The sequence below is a fragment of the Penicillium macrosclerotiorum genome, assembly GCF_028827735.1.
Source record: "Penicillium macrosclerotiorum strain IBT 26536 chromosome Unknown utg000011l_segment0_segment0, whole genome shotgun sequence".
Classification (NCBI taxonomy): domain Eukaryota; kingdom Fungi; phylum Ascomycota; class Eurotiomycetes; order Eurotiales; family Aspergillaceae; genus Penicillium; species Penicillium macrosclerotiorum.
In genome coordinates, this window is record NW_026643090.1 from 719573 (window position 1) to 737848 (window position 18276).

The following is an 18276-nucleotide window of genomic DNA, read 5'->3' on the forward strand; positions in this document are numbered from 1 at the left end:
CGCGAAACCGTCAGCGTAATATTACGGGCCTCCGCCAATCACGTCAGGTTTTGGGGAGCCGAGGACCTGTGCTTGACGGTATCGTACAGACTCAGTCGGCACTTCCGTTCGGGACACTCGCCGCGACTGCGTTCGGCTCGGCCAAAAGTCCCCGGCGGAAGCTGTTCACGCTACTCGTCCGAGCCGCGGTTCATTTGGCAGTTGGATAATCCCCGCGTTCTCCAATCCCCGGAAAACTAAATAAGTCTCCTGGGGCTCTTCACCTTTCGTTCCGGTTTATTTTTTGTCTTTCTCAATCCTCTCCAGCCCCTCTCTTTCACACCACCCCCTTTATCATAGCCATCCATGTCTTCACCACAGCAACGGCTATCCTCGGTCGCCAACCAGCTCGCTCCCCAGCGTGTCTCGGCGGCCAAGGCAAAGATCCTGGCAAAGAACCCGGATGATGTCGTAAGTCTCAGTTTTCTATCTTTCGGGGTTGATGAGATTGTTATACGGAAGAGGAAGCAGCTTGCTAACCACTATCGCCGCCCAGGTCATCACGTATCTTGCCCGAACTCCTCTCACGAAGGCCCGCAAGGGTGGTTTCAAGGACACTACCGTGGATAACCTCCTGATCTCCCTGCTTACGGTAGGTTTTTCTCCTGAAATTCCCCGCCTCAACTAGCTCTCTTCTGGGCCTGAAAAACATTCTCCGGTAAATGTCCCTAAACAGCTTTTCTCCAGACTGTCCGCGAAAACTCCAAGATCGACCCCAACCTCGTCGAGGATGTCTGTGTCGGCAACTGCTTGGCACCTGGCGCCGCATATATCGCCCGCTCCGCTGTGCTAGCTGCCGGCTTCCCGGTGACCACTGCTGCCTCGGTGACCAACCGTTTCTGCTCCTCCGGCCTGCTGGCCGTGCAGAACATCGCCAACCAGATCCTCGCCGGCTCCATCGATGTCGGCATCGCCGTCGGCGCCGAGAGCATGAGCACCAATTCCGACGGTGGTGCTCCTGAGATGGCTGAGCGCATCACCACGCACCCGATCGCCTCGCAGAACGCCATGCCCATGGGCCACACCTCCGAGAATGTCGCTGCGCAATTCAATATCAGTCGCGCGCAGCATGATAAGTTCGCGGCCGGCAGCTATCAGAAGGCGGAGCGCGCGCAGAAGGCCGGCTGGTTTGAAGACGAGATTGTGCCCATTAAGACGCAGATCAAGGACCCCAAGACCGGCGAGGTCAAAGACATCGTGGTTGATCGGGATGACGGTATTCGTTACGGCACCACCGCTGAGTCCCTTGGTAAGATTCGTTCCGCCTTCCCCCAGTGGCAGCCCAGTGCGACAACTGGCGGTAATGCCAGTCAAATCACCGACGGCGCCGCGGCGCTCGTCTTGATGAAGCGGTCGCGGGCTCAACAACTTGGTCAGCCCATCATTGGCAAGTTCTGCGGAGCGACGGTGGCTGGTCTTGAGCCACGCATCATGGGAATTGGCCCTTCGCTGGCTATCCCCAAGATCCTGGGCAAGCTCGGCTTGAACAAGGATGAGATTGACATCTTTGAGATCAACGAGGCCTTTGCCTCTATGGTAAGTTCTCCTTCACATTTTATACTCGCCAGCTTTTGGTCGGATCGAGTTCTAATCTTGGTTTTCCTTCCCTTCCTTTAGGGTGTTTACTGTGTCGGCAAGCTGGGACTGGATGAGGCCAAGGTGAACCCGCGTGGTGGTGCGATGTAAGTTTCCCTTGCCCGGTTGACTTTTATGTGGAATTTTTCTCTAATTTCTTGTCCACAGTGCCTTCGGTCACCCTCTCGGTGCCACTGGTGCCCGACAAGTTGTAACTGCATTGGCAGAGCTGCGCCGTCAAGACAAGCGCGTTGCAGTCACGTCCATGTGCGTGGGAACTGTATGTTACTTTTCTTCTGCATTCACCCATTCTCTAATTTTATTGCTCGCTGATCAACTAATCTTCTCTCTTCACAACAGGGCATGGGCATGGCCGGTATCTTCGTCTCTGAGCATTGAGTGTCGATCGATCTTGGTGAAGCCATGATTTCAGAATCTTGTACATAATTTTACAGATACACCCATATTTATTTTGCAGATATTTATTTTGCAGTTGACTGGCGGTACCAGGAAGTCCTTCGGGATACTTTAGAGGCAACAAGCTAGTGGGGCTCATGGATATATTTTCACCAGGGCTACCAGCTGTGACAATCTTTTTTTTAAGATCAAGGGTACGAGTAGATTAGAGATAACCCTATTCACCGGTCAACTTCATCTTCCGTTCATTCCCTTTCAACCACGGCGTATCACCGGTTATACACGATGTTCTAGACCACCGAGTCGATCCATTGCTCCGGTCGATGCCTATTCCTGCTTCGGCGCCACGACTTTGCCACAAGATGACGCCTGTGGTATTAGGCATCAATAAGCCACGAGCCCTACCCAAAGAGGACTAGTGCGATCCGCCTCCCGAAAGACAAATTTCGCTGCATCAGATCGACACTACAGAGTCGCAACCTCATTGAGCCAGAAGAGAGTGGATATCATCTTTTTAAGCTTGGTCGAGACTCGTGATTATGCTGTCGAGATCAGTCATTTTCGCAGATGCATACTTGTTCTGGGCTTCCTGACCTGTAGGTCGGCACTCTCCGATGCCGAGGTTCCGGGCAGCCCGAACCAGCCCAAGGTTGGCGGTTCACAATTTTCAACCTGACCCCCAGTATGCCCTCGTCGGGGTCAGGCCTGGGGCCCTGTAAGGGACAGCAAGGGTTGAACCGGAGTTGGCAATAACAGGGACTTCGATTTCCGAGCACGCTGCTGGTTCCACGGTTGCAAACTTTATTGACCGTTGGCCATTGACCATCGATGGAGCGAGTGGAAAACTGGACCGTCAGCGAAAGAACATATCCGGGGCAGCGTGGCGCGCACCACCTCCTTGGACACAACAGGCCTCGTCTGCCAGGGCACCACGAATCCACTGGCATCCCACTTCAGCCATATATCGGCGACCATTGGATGAACGCGTATTTTTGGAACAGACAATGCCAATCGGGCCGCCGGTTGGCTAGACAAGCAAACGTGTCCCACTCCACTTTGGATCCACTCCGTTTCTCTGGTGGCGTAAGTCTAGACTGGATGCCCTCGCTGGTCGGTCCCCTGCGTTTTTAATCCTCTCGAGTACATATCCGATTCCTCTCCTTCTCCTGATTTCTCTTCTCTCTTCTTCAACGAATTTTCTTTTTTTTGTTGTGTTTCTTGGATACACTCTTTTTCCTCCATAACATTTACGTCGTTCTTTGATCTACTTTCATACTCGTGATATCTTGACAACCTATATACGCGCGCACACACATACATACACAATACGCTCTTTGTTTCCTCTCGCTTCCACAATGTTTTCCAAGCAGATTCTCGCCCTGGCCCTGTCTGCGGTGGCCACCGAGGCCGTCTATCAAGGCTTCAACTACGGCTCTACCAAGGTCGATGGCAGCAGCAAGTACCAGTCCGACTTCGAGACGGAGTTCGAGACCGCCAAGAACCTCGTCGGCACCAAGGGTGGCTTCACCAGTGCCCGTCTGTACACTATGATCCAAGGTGGCTCTACCAGCGACCCCATCTCGGCCATTCCCGCCGCCATCGAGAAGGATGTCTCTCTTCTGCTCGGTCTCTGGGCCTCTGGTGGTAACATGGCCAATGAGATCACCGCCCTCAAGGCCGCTATCAACACCTACGGCGAGGACTTCACCAAGCTGGTTGTTGGTATCTCCGTCGGCAGCGAGGACCTATACCGCAACTCGGTCACTGGCGTCGAAAATGATTCTGGTGTTGGTCTTGACCCCGACGTTCTGGTCTCCTACATCAAGGAGGTCAAGTCCGCCATCTCCGGCACCAGCCTGAGCAGCGCCACTATTGGTCACGTCGACACCTGGGATTCATGGACCAACAGCTCCAACTCTGCCGTTATTGATGAGCTGGACTGGCTCGGTTTCGACGGTTACCCCTACTACCAGACCAGCATGTCCAACGGCATCGACAACGGCAAGACCCTCTTCGACGAGGCTGTCGCGAAGACCAACGCTGTTGCTAACGGCAAGGAGGTCTGGATCACCGAGACCGGCTGGCCCGTCAGCGGCCCTGATGAGGGCGATGCTGTCGCTTCCACCGCCAACGCCAAGCAGTTCTGGGACCAGGTCGGCTGCCCTCTGTTCGGTAACACCAACACTTGGTGGTACATCCTTGATGACGCTGGTTCCAGCCCCAGCTTCGGTGTGACCGGCAGCGCCTCTAGCACCAGCCCTCTGTTCAACTTGTCCTGTGGCAACACGACCACCAGCTCCTCCGTTGCCGCCAGCAGCTCCACTAAGCTCGCTGTTGCCTCCTCCAGCGGCTTCGCTACCTCCAAGGCCGGCAACTACGGTGTTGGCAAGCACAGTGCCACCCCGGCTACTTCCACCCCCCTGACCTCCGCCACCAAGGCTGCCACCTCCGGCTCTTCTTCGTCCTCCAGCTCCGGCAGTGGCTCCTCGAGCTCCTCCGGCTCCTCCGCTGGTTCTTCCTCCTCCAGCGCCGCCTCTGCTTCCTCCACCGTCCTGACCACCAACTCCGCCGCCCGCGCTTCTGGCTCCGCCTTCGGTGCCCTCGCCGCGGCCCTGGTCCTCGCCATCGCTGTTTAAATGCCGTTCTTACGGGTGCATAGGCGTGACAGGCTGGGTTATACAAATTTTCGGTAGAATTCCGATCCGGAACATGGTTTTTTTTCTTTAGTTTTGGACATATCTTCTTTTCTTACATTCGCTTATTACATGTATATCTTTGATAGAAATAAACATGTCTCCGGCTTGTACGATATTCTGAATTGATTGTGATATGCGTATTTTCCCTCTCGCCCATTAGACAACCCTGTAGAGAACAAGTTAGACGTGTATATAGGTCCCGAAGGGGGCATTTACTATTTACTTGGTACGCTGCTCTTTGCTTCCTACATCAGCCCATCCAACAACTTGTTACTATTTTGAAAGCCTGGCCTACCCCTATGTCTTATTCAACGTATGAGCTATGCTTTCAATGGATGGACATCTAAGACAATAATTTACAACAATGTGTGGCTAAATTTATCACCCCCTTTCTTGGTAGGCCCACAAGGGATCGGCCCCAGACGTCAGCCCCGTTATTATCGGTCTAGACTCTGTCTTAGTGATCTCTTGGCTGGTGATTGTGGTTTCTGGACTCCGACTTTGTGCATATTAGAAAGACGATAGACAAGCTTTTAATCATATTAACTTTTTCTTACGCCCAGTGAACTCCTCGGGTCCCCCCAAAGCGTTGTAACGGTCCAAAAACGGCCATCTGGTGGTACGAATATCTGCCCCCTGAACAAAACTGACCAATTCTGGGTTGCTACGAGAGATCACAACACAATATCAATAGGTTTAGATATACAAAAGTTTGGAGCAAGCTCTATCGTGCGGTGTTCCTCCGTACAAAAACCTCATGACCTCGGAATTGCTTTTAGCTTCACACCCTCATGAGATGTCTCCAACAAGACCTCCATCCTCCTCGATGTATCCTCCATCCCTTTCAAAGTCGGATCCGATCGCATGGGCATCGGATCATCAATAGCCAAATCAGAGAACAGCAGTGCCAGCGGTGACGATTTCCAGATATATTGGTTTTGCGTGTGTAGGATGGTAATAACCAGAAAGACCCCACTAAGGGCTACGAGTGCAGCGGGAAGAATCAGCCACAGCCAACGCACGTGTACGAAGGAAACGACCGTCCACGCCGTTCCGTTGACAGTTGCGTCACAGATCTTTGAACGCGCATTGACAGTCAGTGAAGAAGCGAGGGAACTGAACATAGAAGCGATATCGTTATAGTTGCCCTCGACACCGTAGGCGGCCTCGATGGAATCAGAGGACCAGTCCGGCCGGTAGCCTCCAAAGAGAGAGCCATAACCTTTCAACAACGGCCCCACAGAGTTGGCCATGGCGACGCGGCTTAGCCAATTGACATTGTAGGTGCAGTATTCTGGGTGTTTGTGTGGTTTCTGGTAAGTTGTGCCGTTGAAATAGCAAGTCTCTGGCGTCAGGGCGAAATCTTGGGATATTGAGCTCTGTGACGAGACATTCGACGAAGCCGCGATGGCAGTGCGTGTTTCAGAATATGACCCATCTCGCACGGCTGCTTCGTAGGTGTCAACACAAAAGAATAAAGCGCACTCTGTCGCACTGGGCGCTGGTGGGATGCCGATTCCCGGGGAAGAAATTGCAGTAAAGTTGAGAATGAGTGCCATGTTGTCGGTGTTCAATTTGAGAAGGTCTAGCCCGGTAGTGGAGTTCATTAGGTACGGCATACCGGACATTGTGTTGAACTCTAAACCATTGGGTAGTTTGTAATTATATGTTCCCGTCATGCTGGAGGACGACTTTGAGAGTTTGATAGAGTCCGTTATGTTGGCACAGCGAGAGCAGAATCCAAGGGATTGATAGGGCGCGAATGTACAATTACCCGTTGAGCAGCTCATCGTGACACTTTTACTGTTCGGACTCTGGTTTTGGAAGATACCAGAATAGATGGCACCAGTGGTGCCGAGAGGGACTTTGTTCATACCAGGTCCGGCACCTTCTCCATAATCCGTATAGAGACTGGCGTTGCAGACTTGAATGGAGGATCGCCCTGACGCGTGAACTGGTCGTATTTTGATAGTCATCACCTGCTGAACGAAAGGATCGGTGGCAGCAGCCACAACCAAAACGAAACATCCAAACGTGACAAGGTGACTACTGATTGTTAGTATGGCGCGGACAGGCGAGCCAAAGGTTGCATGCTCACCGAGGCAAGAAGCGAAATAGCACTACAAAAGCACCCGCAGCTCCACGACTAGCAGCATCCAGAAGAGCAAGGTCACTGAGCTTGTTTCCTCCCCGAAACCATGACCACTTTAGCTGGGCCAATGATTCAGTGAGAATAAATGCCATGGTTGCCTTCATCACTGTACTGAATACCGACACCAAGGCATTGAGGGTGATACCATAGGGCCAGTCGGGCATTGGTCGCCCATCAAAGTGAGAAAGAACCACAATTATCGCAACAAAAAATGCTATAGATGTGAGACAACTAAGAATTTCCAGGGTCCAACTCGCACCCCAGAAACCCCGTGTTTGAGATTGTAAGAAAACTTGCTCTGCAGATGATAAGGGTCGCGGTCGGCTTGAGCCCGAATACCCAGCTCCATCGCCGTTAAGCGGGACGTAAGACATTCGATACCCATCCTTGGACAGTTCCATTTTCTGAAGTGGTAGTCGCCTTGCAAAGAGGAAGTGGGTTGGCAGCGAAGACTGCCAAGAGCACCCTTTTTGCACAGGAAAGAAAAATCAAGTATGGATTGCATTCCGTTTGCGCTGTTCCTCAATTTCCTCACCAGGTAAGAAACTGAAACTAGGGCCGAATTTGCGGAGAAAAACTACAAGATATTTTTGAGATGCGAGAAAATCTATGCCCGCTGCAGTTAGCGCCAGGCATATTATTTGGTTCTGACCCGCCTCGCTCGACAGGGTCCGCCTATAAACACATCCATTTAAGGGTGTTTGTGGATTTAGATGGATCCATAGCTATTCTTGGTAGGAACTGTCTATCCTGATGGAATTTTCAATTTCATGGTATTTATCTTGATATTCTTGGCGGACTTGTGGCTGGTCAACAGTACAACTAGCTTATGTAAAGCTTGTTGCAACGTCCTAACATAATATTTAACTATCCTTCAAGGACTAGCCGCCCTGCCAAAAACTCGCCAAAACAACTGCAACTACCAATGGTATATCAGCCATTGATGCGAAACGGAACGGATGAGTTATAGCAGCCAGCGTCCAGCCAGTCAGCTGTGATGTTCCGCACAGCGGTCCCGTTTCCAAACTCAATAACCAACCCTCCATTCACAGCGTCTGGATCAAAGACAGGCCATCCCACAGTGCTGTTCACGGCGGAAGAGTCTTTGAGGAATGCGAGGATGAAGTCTTGCATTGTTTCAGAGGTGTCGATCTCGAGTTGGGTGATGTTACCCACGTCGAGCATATAGGTTCCGAAAATCATGAGGAGATCAGACCAATGAAAAGCACCTAGCCAAGGTACAGGGCTGATATTTGTAAAGTTCCCTAGATTAAGTTCAGATTAGCGATCATATTGGCATGGTTGAGTCACTTACCTGCCCATAGATAACGGTATGTATCAAGGCCTAGGGAAGCACGTAAAGCTGAATTTGAGGCGGCCAAACAGTCAGCTTCACCTTCCTCCTCATTCACGGATGTAGTATTTGTGCTAGGAAACTCTCTAGCGGCATCGGATCGGATGGATGGGCCTCGAGCAACCTTGCCACTCAAATACCGCTCGGTCTCATTTGGAAAGATATATTTTTCATCGGCTAGGGCATGAATTTAGATTTTGGTCATATGAACTTTGTGGCTAAACTCACGAAGATAATTTGTAAATGCAATTGATGGTGTACTGTTGTACCGATTAATGTATTCTTCGATTTGAACCCACGAAACCTGGCGCATGCACTCAAGCTCAGCCTGAGCGTCATCCCCATAGTTGCAACCTAGCCCTTTGGCGACAATATCGAAATCTCGGTATACATCTCCACTAGTTGAAAGATCTAATGTCGCCGATGCTCCCTGGGAAATAACACCAAACTTCGCGACAAGGGGGTCATCGGGAAACGCAAGAGTATAGAGATGGGTCAAAATGCCACCCTGTGACTGCCCCCATAGCTACTCATATCGTTTAGTTCGGGGATAATTATACTAGAATTAATAGTCTTCTCACCATGATATTGTCGGAATCCCCACCAAAAGCTTCAATATTTTCATGTGCCCATTCAACCGCTGCTCGCACGTCCAGCAAGGTAAGAGAAGTGTCCTTCAAGGCTCTAGATTTTGGGTCTATTCATCGTCATACGGCATTAGCCATTCCATATCATCACTGGATTGATTCTAATGACCATGATCTTACTGCCAAAAATATTGACTCGATAATTGATGGTGACCACGATGTGTTGCTGGGACCGCGAGACCCAATTCGCTGGTAATTGTGAAGGGATTTCAATCCCACCAGTAATTCCACCTCCTCCAGTGACGAACAGAGCTACTGGCATCTTTGACGTACAGTTGGCCAAAGCTGGTGTCCAGATTGCTAGAGACAGACAATCTTCGGCGGAAGACCAGGCTGTAGATCCTTGATCGAGTGCCTCGCCAACGCTCAAAAGTAAATTGGCAGGTTCGTATTCATTCCAGAAGCTAGCTGTCGATGGCACATATTGAGGGCAAGCCTTTCAAAAAGTCAGCCATCGTATCCAATCCGAGTTGTTAAAGGTAGGAAGTTACCTGGGCCGTATCTCGTCGAATCCTGTTTTCTTTTAGATTTAGCTGGCTTTTGGGGAGGCATCCATCGAAGATCACCGATTGGTGGCTGGAAATCACCATTTCTTTTAGCAATATGCCGAGAATTCTATTTCAGCATACCAACCTGAGCATATGGAACTCGGAGGAATTGCCGCACATTTGGATATGTGTCATTGAGCATTCCAATAAAAGTTCCGGTTTGTGTTTCTACTGTGAGATTGGACCAATTGGATAAAATCCGAGGAGACTCCCAGGTCAAGTTTGCATAATATGGGGGATCAAGCTGCCCAAAGACCAAAGTGGTCAGCCCTAGAAGAGTTATCGGAGCGTATTTCATGATTTTCGAATGTGATAAGATCTGAGATTCACTCATACTCTTCATAATTTGTTGGGAAGAAGTTAATCTTTTATAATCGGGCCAATTCCAATATTATTGCTCTTCTAATATTATCGATTTGGTACAATGCGCCGATCCCCTTGATGTATTCACAAGTTTGATTGCGTCACAGAGATGCCTCCGATTTTTTGTATGCGAAAATGCGGGGTTTCCCCAATGGGTTCCCAAGAATCTTTTACAACAGAATACGATAATGTGGAGATGGGAGTAGTGTGGGGGTGGGGTTCCTGGGGAAGGTCATAAAGCCGACAATGATCTGCTCAATGGAATTCCCAAAAAGGGAATCAAAGCCGTATGGAGAGCTTAGAGCAGAAATATTTGCGCTAAGCTTGAGTCGTCATATCTAAGATTTGGAAAGGAATGGATGTCATGCCGAACGAGATGATAAGAGGGAATGAATACAGGTCGACTACGAACGTCTAATACAAGTTAGAGATCCTTTCCTTCCGTTGCGTCTGCATTTCTACTATCAAGCCCACTGTTAAGCGAGGGTTATTTGCAGGAGGTTGTGCATGTCATATGACTCTGGTACCGATATTACCGATAATATAGTGGATTAAAAATTCCATTGTTTTCATAAAATTAGTCGTAACTTCTTAACTTCTTTTTATCTCGAACATAAGGCTTGATCCCGAACATAAGGCTTGCAATTTTCTTTCTGAAGCTTTTCTTCGCCATAACTATCCACTGCGTTCCAGCTGGGCTATTCATTTATAGCTGGACACTTCAGAGACATCAATACTGATAGCTCCTAAAATCGGCGCAGGTCTATTTCGCGTAGGGAAGATGATACCCTTCAGTGCATTCAGACATATATCGTGGACACGTACACACAATCTCTGGCAGTCATGACGGCCGAGTCATCAGTTCTTTGGTCTATAACTGCGTTCGGATTCCCTCTGTCTATCCCGTACATGTTGAACTAGGGCGCTCTACGGGAAGCCTATGAATGCAGGCAGGATGAGACGGATCAGCGAACCAACCAACAAACCACACCACCATAGGGATATGTGGGTCTCACCTGTATTATGTGGTCTTCATTCTTAACATTTTCTGCTAGGTGAGTTTGGTTTGACCAGGCAATATTCTTCTGCACATTGCCTTCCCAAACAAAAGACCAACAGCGTCAAATGGTGCCCATTCTGAACTAGTGAGTCTCTTAAATTTGTCCCATCACCTCTTCAGTTGTGTGAACAAGTATTTCAAAGGCATTGTGCACAAATCTTTCTTCTAGCGATTGGTTGGCACATATAAAGCGGATGACGTATATATCGTCAATGATGGTCGAAGTGATGAATGTTTCTCCACGTGAGTTTATCAACTCGTACACACTTTTGGTTAGTATCTGAACTTCTATCTGGCGTACACACAGCCAAATCTCCTGTCAATCTCTTCGGATTTTTGATGCGTAAAACAGTCACACAAAATTCCGGCTTCGTGACAATCTCGAACAAATCGGGCCGGCCGCGCACTAATTCAGCAAAAAGAATTCCCAGATTAATGGTCTTCCTGATATGGGCTTTAAGGCCTTTTAAGCCGTAGTTTCGCAAGACAAACCAGATTTTAAGTGCACGAAATCTTCTTCCGAGAGAAAATGACCAGTTCCGAAAATCAATGACCGTACCCCTATCGGAGTAAGGGTTTCGTAAGTATGCTGGTGTAACATCCATGGCATCTGTTAAATGGTTGCGATTCCGTACGTATAGAGCACTGAGATAAGTTAGTGAACTAATACACTAATACCTGACCGTTAAGTGATCATGCACGCACCTTGCGTCAAAGTTGACCAACAGCCATTTGTGCGTATTCATATTGAAGCTGTCAACGCCTTGCACAAAGTCACTAGGAATGTACTGCCACTCGTCCGCCACAAGAGAGGCTCCAGCATAGGCTCCATCAACATGTACCCAAATCCGTTGCCAGGCTTTTTTTTCCTGCAGTACCGATTGAATTTCGGCAAAACGATCCGAGCTGCAGGTGTTGGTGGTACCGAAAGTCATGATGAGGTGGAACGGAATCAATCCATCCTTTTCACACTTTTCCAAAACCTCCTGTAGACCTTGGCCAGTCATCTCCATGTTATCTCTCAAGTGTGTCTTCACGCTGCGAGACCGAATTCCTGCAATCAAGGCACCTGTAGCTCCACTGCTATGCGTCTGATCGCTAACAATGGCCACAAGTCGAGACTGCAGCTCCATTTTTCTGTCCTCGTATTCTTTCATGCCTTCCTTCAAGCCTTCGGCAAGCGTCAGTTCCTGCAGGCTTCTCTCTCTTGCGGCCTTGATAGTGGTGGCAATAGCATCACTTGCACTGTTTTGAATCACGCCGCCTCCCAAAGACGAACTCCAGAAGACATCAGGAAGACCCAGAGCCTTTGCAACCCAGTCCATAACGATCCTTTCCATCTCGGTACAAGCCGGAGAATACAACCAATTAATGCCGGCGCAGTGAAAAACCCAAGTACTTTGAATACCAATCTTGTCCGTAAGAGGGAGCCTATTGAAGAATAAGATGTATGAATATTGAGGGATAGGAAATGTACTTACGCATAAAATGATACTAAACAAGAAAAAACTTGACGAAATAGGTTCAGAATCGTTGACACTTCAGCACTTTGTACTTTAAAACACTGTGAATACCAGGTCAGTACCCGCCCAAGAGACAGGATAAAGGTGCCACTTACATCAGTGGTGTAGGCGTAAATAGCTGTTGCAATCTGGAGGCCCATGTTAGACTGGCCCATGCCAAAAGCGCTACCAACCCAGCTAGCGGTCTCATAATAAGTAAGACACGCTCCCTCTACAATGATGCCAATTGGTACAAGCATTGCTCCCCAAATCGCAGTTAACCGTGCTTCGGGAAGTCGTTCACCGTTGTTTTTCTTGGCATATCGATTCGATAACCAACCTGTCATCCATCCGGCGCCGAATTCTCCAAGAACTCCACCAATTAAAAGGGGTACACTGAGCATTAGGCCCGTTTGAGGAGTAGTGAAACCATAAAGTCTGGTGAAGAACTCGGCGCCAGTGAGGGCAAAAAGAACACTACCATATCCAAAACTTGCCATATATAACGCAGTCGGAAAAATTATGGCCATGAATTTCAGCATTTGAAATGGCCTGATAAAATCTCGTACATGTGGCCGACGAGCAGGCACATTACTATGCCGAAATAAGAGATTTTGGACATAGGACTGCTCTTGGTAATAACCCGTTGCGGGTTTCTGAACAAAGAGCGTCTGTGGCAGGCAAAAAAGAGTGATAAGGAATGTTCCAAGTTGGAGGTAACCTGGAATATAAAAACATGCCCGCCACTCGAGCAACTCAGCTGCAAATCCTCCAACAATCGGGACAATCTAGAGGTCGAGGAAATGTCAATCGAGAATCAAATTCTGGAATAAGGTTGGTTCATACATTTGAGCCATTTGTCAAACAAAGGGTGTAAATACCCATATAGACACCCCGCTGATGCATGAAGTACATGTCGCAGATTGCTGCTGCACCCACAGCCATGACAGACCCCGCTGCGAAGCCATTCAATGCACGAGTAACCATTATTCCTGCCCATGTGTCACAGTAACCTGCACTGATATTAGTGATAGCAGCAATCAAGTTGCCCACGAGGTAGACTGGTCGCCGGCCATATCCACTGGCCAGGGGAATAACAGCCAAGGGCCCAATACCAGCAAAGAAGAGAAAGAGGAAAAGCTCTGTTGTATGAAAACTAGATTTAGCAAGACTCAAGAGGTTGCAACCTTAGCCGCCAATTGGACAAGTCTCTTCATTGGGGGAGTTTTCTCCTTTCTTTATTCCTTAATATATTTAACGGCCTAGACGAAAGCGATGCTGACGACCGATAATATCAAGTTAAAGCAGAACCAGAGAACAGAATGATGGATAATATATAAAGAGCATTTCCCCCACTTAACTCTGTGTGACGGATCTACTTACAGGACGCTAATTAAGGACACGCCTGAACTAACCAGTTTAGCAGCAAGGCGGTCAGGGGAGACCTACGTGCTAAGCACGGTAGAAGAGAGACTTAGGCTATAGTCAACACCTATAGTCACGTAACGAAGGCCGTCCGGTCCGTTCGTTCGATAGGCTAGGACCTATTAATAGGGATAGAAGGACTAGATATATCAGGATGCCTATTTATCTATCTATATTTAGTTCTTCGCGTTGATTTAACTATTATTAGTACATTGTATATTATTACCTTAAGACCTACTAATCGACTATCTTAGTTACTCAATTCTTACTATAGTATAATATAAGGATATACCCTATAACTAGGAGGAACATTTAGTAGCTATTCTATAACTACTCCGTCGAGTGACTAGACACCTACTACTAAACGACGTCTTCGGTCTACTCTATAGACCCGAGTCCGTGTAAGGCCTCAGAAATTCGGCAACGGTACGGTTACGAGATCAGATTGTCGGAGCTACGTATATCGAGAGAGGTGCGAAGAAGAAGAAGAAGGCGCCGGAAATTGTCGTAATATGGCGGCGAAAATTAGGATAATTGGCAGATAAAGGGAATCGAAGAGGAAGATTAAAGTCGCATAATCAAACAGTAACATAATCAAACAGTAACAAGAAACTGAAAGCTAGCGACCAAGCCAAAGGCAAAGCGATATAGGAGTTGAAAGAGTAGGTTATAAATGAATGAAATGAATATCTTGAACAAAAAGCCTACGGGCAGGCGGAAGCATGGAATATTTATCTATCATCGATGAAGAGGCTTGAAAACTGACATAACAATGAGATCCTTTTATTTTTGTACAAGCGGTTACAATCGGACGACCGGGAAGAGATATTCTAATGACGTGCCTGATCTTCTACCCAGAGCAGCACCCTGAGTAGATTGGAGCCGATCCCTGAGGCCATAAGCGCTCCCTGAGCGCTCAGGGAGCAATGCGGGAGTAAACGATAAGAATGGGTTGGTCATGATCACGTGATGAAACTATGACTAAGATTCCGGTAAAATGAACGCTTAAACTGGCGAGGAGTGTAGCCGTTTTGGGCGTTCGATTTACCGTCACTCAACGTTGTGGAGTAAATAAGAGCTTCACAAGGGCAATATCATACTACTACTACTACTAGGAAAACACCAGTTGCACTCTCTTGGGCGGTACTACCGGTGGCTCACACCTCAGAATAATGATCCTTTCTCATACACTCAATAGTGGTTAGAATATTTGTAGATAATTTAGGAGATAACTCGTTTACTTGAGTTCTTCACGTACTGATTTGATACTCCTTGAGATCAACCTGGCACGCAGTGAATACCAATAGATTGTTACAAAATGTTACAAGACCCCGAGAACAACAAGCCAAAGATATCGGAAAGCCTGCATTTCTGAAGATTGAGGTTGTATGTGCATATTTCAGACATCTTGGGTATCCTTCTAAAGCTTCTCATCACCCGTCACATCCAGTTTCTGCTGAAAATTGACCAACAGAACCCGAAAGAAATGAAATCGCCGGAATATTTTTGCGAAATAGACGATATGGAAACACGCGTGGCCAAACGCCTCTTGAGCCAAAGATGCGCAAGACTTAAAAAAGAGTCCCCTATAGATTCACTCTCCAAATAAACGCCGCACACGTTTAAGAACGCTGTCCTTCTCTGGGTCGTAAGGGTGGTCTTTGCTGGGGATTTCCAGGATGGCAGGGAAGGGGTCGGCGAACGAGTCAACGCTGTGACGAATGCGTTCCGCAACCTGTTGGAGAGAGATCGATATTAGACTTTGATGTTTGATTATACTGCCGATTACTAATCGGAGATGAAATAGAACGAACATGTTGATTGATTAGGAGAACGGCGATATCCTTTCTCTGCTGTGTGAAGTTCTGGAAAGCCTGTTCAATCTGGGATGTCTCGGTCTTGCTATCCACAACTAGGAAATTCCGCTGAGCATCGGGACCATCGGTAACATGCTGGATAATAGTGTCAATATTGGACAAGATAGCGCTCAGTTTATGAGCTGGCAATTTCGCAAGGTTGGGGTATTTTCGGAGGTACGTACGCCGATGCCAGCGAGCAGAAGGCCGGTAACAGAGCTAGGAGAAGTCACGGTTAGCTCGACAGGGCACCAATAGCAGATGAATGATAGTCTATACAAGGATACTTACTCTTCGTCACCAATAACGGCGAGAAGTTGCCGGTCCTGGAATTGCGAAGTCAGTTTGGAACGCTATCGGAGGCGTTAATCGCCGAATGCGCCAGGTGTCAGGTACCTTATACGTTGCGGCTGACGCCATGGTGATGAAATGAGTAAACGAGGTACCTCCACAGGTGTCGTAAAGCACGCTCTCACTGTGAGAAAGGAGTCGAGCTTGATCTAGGTTGGTCGAAGCTCAAGGCGACGTTGTCTGCTGATCGTCACTGCTGGTTATCGCCCGCGGCGGAGAGCTAATGTTACGTAAGCTGATGCAATTTTGTTTACATTATTCAAGGTCGCCCCGGCTTTCCTTCATGTCTTTGATTGCTTGAGAATTACGTCGCGCTCTGGATGTCTCTATTTGATAATCAGAGCTAGGGCAAAGCTGTGGAGGATCAGCTTCTGTCTCTTTTGCTTATCTACCCTCCTCCGGCACGATGCCTCGCCTCGTTCGTCGCCGCCCGCTGGCGGAGCGCATCCGATCGTATCTGAACCCGTGGGACCTCTTGCTCTGGGTATCCGAAGAAATTGAAGGACATGACTGGGATCAGATGGAGAAGGACTGGGGCCTTGCTAGTGGTTGTGCGCTCAATCTGATCTTCCTTGTCGCGCGTGCAAATGCCCGATCGAGTGGCAGCATAGCCATCGACGATGTGTTTGGAGAGGATGACGGTGTGCCTTGGCTCAGCTGGCTCGTAAGTGACTATCATAGGCCCCGCTAAATGCAAGTTATTCGAAAGCTCATACTTGTTTTATCGTTTACCAGGCATCCTCCATTGTGACCGCGCTGGCGATTTTCTCCATAGTCAATGCAAGCTACACCTTTTACCGGAGACGCAATTACCGTCTGTTTGAAACGCCCATTGACCGAACGCCTGCGACCACCTCGGCCCATCTTGTACGTGTTGATTCGACTACGATGACTGCTTCTCCCCTACGATACCTGGCCAAAGCCATGTCAGGTGAGTCGGCAGAGTCAAGAGCGCACCCAGATGCACACCGGGATGTATGGGAGGTAGCAATGTGGGACCCTCTACCTATCTGCACCCGTCTGTTCTGTCTGTTCAGTCCAGGACATGTGTTGATTTATCTGCTATTTCTTCCGACTCAACTATCCGACCCACGGCCTAGCGTGACTATAGCGACGACGATTTTGCTCGTCATCCTTCTTTCCATACAAATGTCGTTCCTTTCTTCATTCTACTCGCAACAGGCGATCGACTCGACAGTGGTTCACAAGGAAGTAATGAAAGAATATGACACCAAATTCGTTCATCCTCGAACGCAGCCGTTGATGAGAGATGTTGGTACCCAGTTCTCTGAAGGTGGCGCCTCAAACTCGGCTCCAGGATCCGATAACAGAGTTGAGACTTATACTCCAACATTCGTCATCAACCGTGGGTTTAAAACCAGCCCAAACCCGAACTATGTCAGTCATATCGACCCGGATGGCTTCTCGCCTCGGCGCCCTACAGGCATCTCTACTCCTAGTGCCACATCCCTTTTCCAAACCCAGCCCCCATTACATACGCCTACATTGTCGCGTGATGCCTCACCCATGCTGCGGACAGCCGGCACAAACATGCGACAGCCGCAGTTTCGGCCTGCCCCGAGCACCACGGGTGACGGTGGCAGTCTTGGAGTTTACTCGCACGCTAACTCGCCCCTACGAAAGTCTGCTTCTACTTCTTTCGAACGCCGTGTACAAAACAATGGGGATTTCTTCTACAAAGAACGAGGAACAAGCCCTCTGAAGAAGCCATCGAGTCCATTGAAGCGTAGCAGCTTGGCTGGAACTATGAGTCCAGCCCAAGGACTTCGATCAGGGAGCCTCAGTACCACCAACCGGCGAGAAACTGGTCGGTTCTAAAACGGCTTCACGAACAAAATTCCCTTCCATGATATCATGTCGTTTTCAGGGGAATCTAAGTGCGTCGCATGCATGAAAATCGATATGCATACCATACGGCCGACCTTGATTATGCGCAGGAACACCATAGAACATGCCTTACCCGATTTAACGTTATACTCGATGCAGGACCGTACCTCGACGATTTCGCATTTTCCCGCGGCTTGCCACGTTGGAGAATGCGGGCTCCCGTCATTGACTTTGTACTTCTACTTTTCACTTCCCCTCACAATATTTCTCTGGCATCTGTTCATTCATTTTGTCCCAGCAGTGCATCGATGGAAAATGAATTGATAACGGATTGCCGTTCTGGCTTCTGATACACTGTTTGCTCTTGCTGTTTCATTACCAACTCGCATCATCGTAGCTTCTTTCCTGAGCACGGAAAGATCAAGCCAATCAAGACCAGGTGC

The 18276-nt window shown here is 48.6% G+C and overlaps 7 protein-coding genes across 7 annotated transcripts; 3 read left to right on the forward strand and 4 right to left on the reverse strand.

Moving 5' to 3' along the window:
• Positions 1–345: 345 nt before the first annotated feature.
• On the forward strand, positions 346–2013 carry N7462_011226 (putative peroxisomal 3-ketoacyl-coA thiolase (Kat1); the record flags this gene model as incomplete). Its single annotated transcript, XM_057082940.1, has 6 exons — positions 346–450; positions 536–631; positions 727–1575; positions 1657–1721; positions 1783–1894; positions 1975–2013. 6 exons carry the CDS (start codon positions 346–348, stop codon positions 2011–2013), a joined length of 1266 nt encoding a protein of 421 aa, XP_056928295.1.
• A 1373-nt stretch (positions 2014–3386) lies between these two features.
• Positions 3387–4667, forward strand: bgt2 (GPI-anchored beta-1,3-endoglucanase EglC; the record flags this gene model as incomplete). Its single annotated transcript, XM_057082941.1, has 1 exon — positions 3387–4667. The coding sequence occupies one exon, from the start codon at positions 3387–3389 to the stop codon at positions 4665–4667; it is 1281 nt and encodes a 426-aa protein (XP_056928296.1).
• An 815-nt stretch (positions 4668–5482) lies between these two features.
• On the reverse strand, positions 5483–7280 carry N7462_011228 (DUF3176 domain-containing protein; the record flags this gene model as incomplete). The annotated part of the gene is made up of 2 exons (XM_057082942.1): positions 5483–6773; positions 6826–7280. The coding sequence occupies 2 exons, from the start codon at positions 7278–7280 to the stop codon at positions 5483–5485; spliced, it is 1746 nt and encodes a 581-aa protein (XP_056928297.1).
• Positions 7281–7812: 532 nt separating this feature from the next.
• N7462_011229 (uncharacterized protein) lies at positions 7813–9142 on the reverse strand (the record flags this gene model as incomplete). The annotated part of the gene is made up of 5 exons (XM_057082943.1): positions 7813–8144; positions 8195–8410; positions 8462–8759; positions 8815–8930; positions 9001–9142. 5 exons carry the CDS (start codon positions 9140–9142, stop codon positions 7813–7815), a joined length of 1104 nt encoding a protein of 367 aa, XP_056928298.1.
• Positions 9143–10945: 1803 nt separating this feature from the next.
• Positions 10946–12853, reverse strand: N7462_011230 (uncharacterized protein; the record flags this gene model as incomplete). The annotated part of the gene is made up of 4 exons (XM_057082944.1): positions 10946–11131; positions 11157–11496; positions 11557–12282; positions 12450–12853. 4 exons carry the CDS (start codon positions 12851–12853, stop codon positions 10946–10948), a joined length of 1656 nt encoding a protein of 551 aa, XP_056928299.1.
• Positions 12854–15372: 2519 nt separating this feature from the next.
• On the reverse strand, positions 15373–16054 carry N7462_011231 (H(+)-transporting V1 sector ATPase subunit F; the record flags this gene model as incomplete). Its single annotated transcript, XM_057082945.1, has 3 exons — positions 15373–15513; positions 15593–15853; positions 16031–16054. The coding sequence occupies 3 exons, from the start codon at positions 16052–16054 to the stop codon at positions 15373–15375; spliced, it is 426 nt and encodes a 141-aa protein (XP_056928300.1).
• A 337-nt stretch (positions 16055–16391) lies between these two features.
• Positions 16392–17824, forward strand: N7462_011232 (Nur1/Mug154 family protein; the record flags this gene model as incomplete). The annotated part of the gene is made up of 2 exons (XM_057082946.1): positions 16392–16649; positions 16721–17824. 2 exons carry the CDS (start codon positions 16392–16394, stop codon positions 17822–17824), a joined length of 1362 nt encoding a protein of 453 aa, XP_056928301.1.
• Positions 17825–18276: the final 452 nt, after the last annotated feature.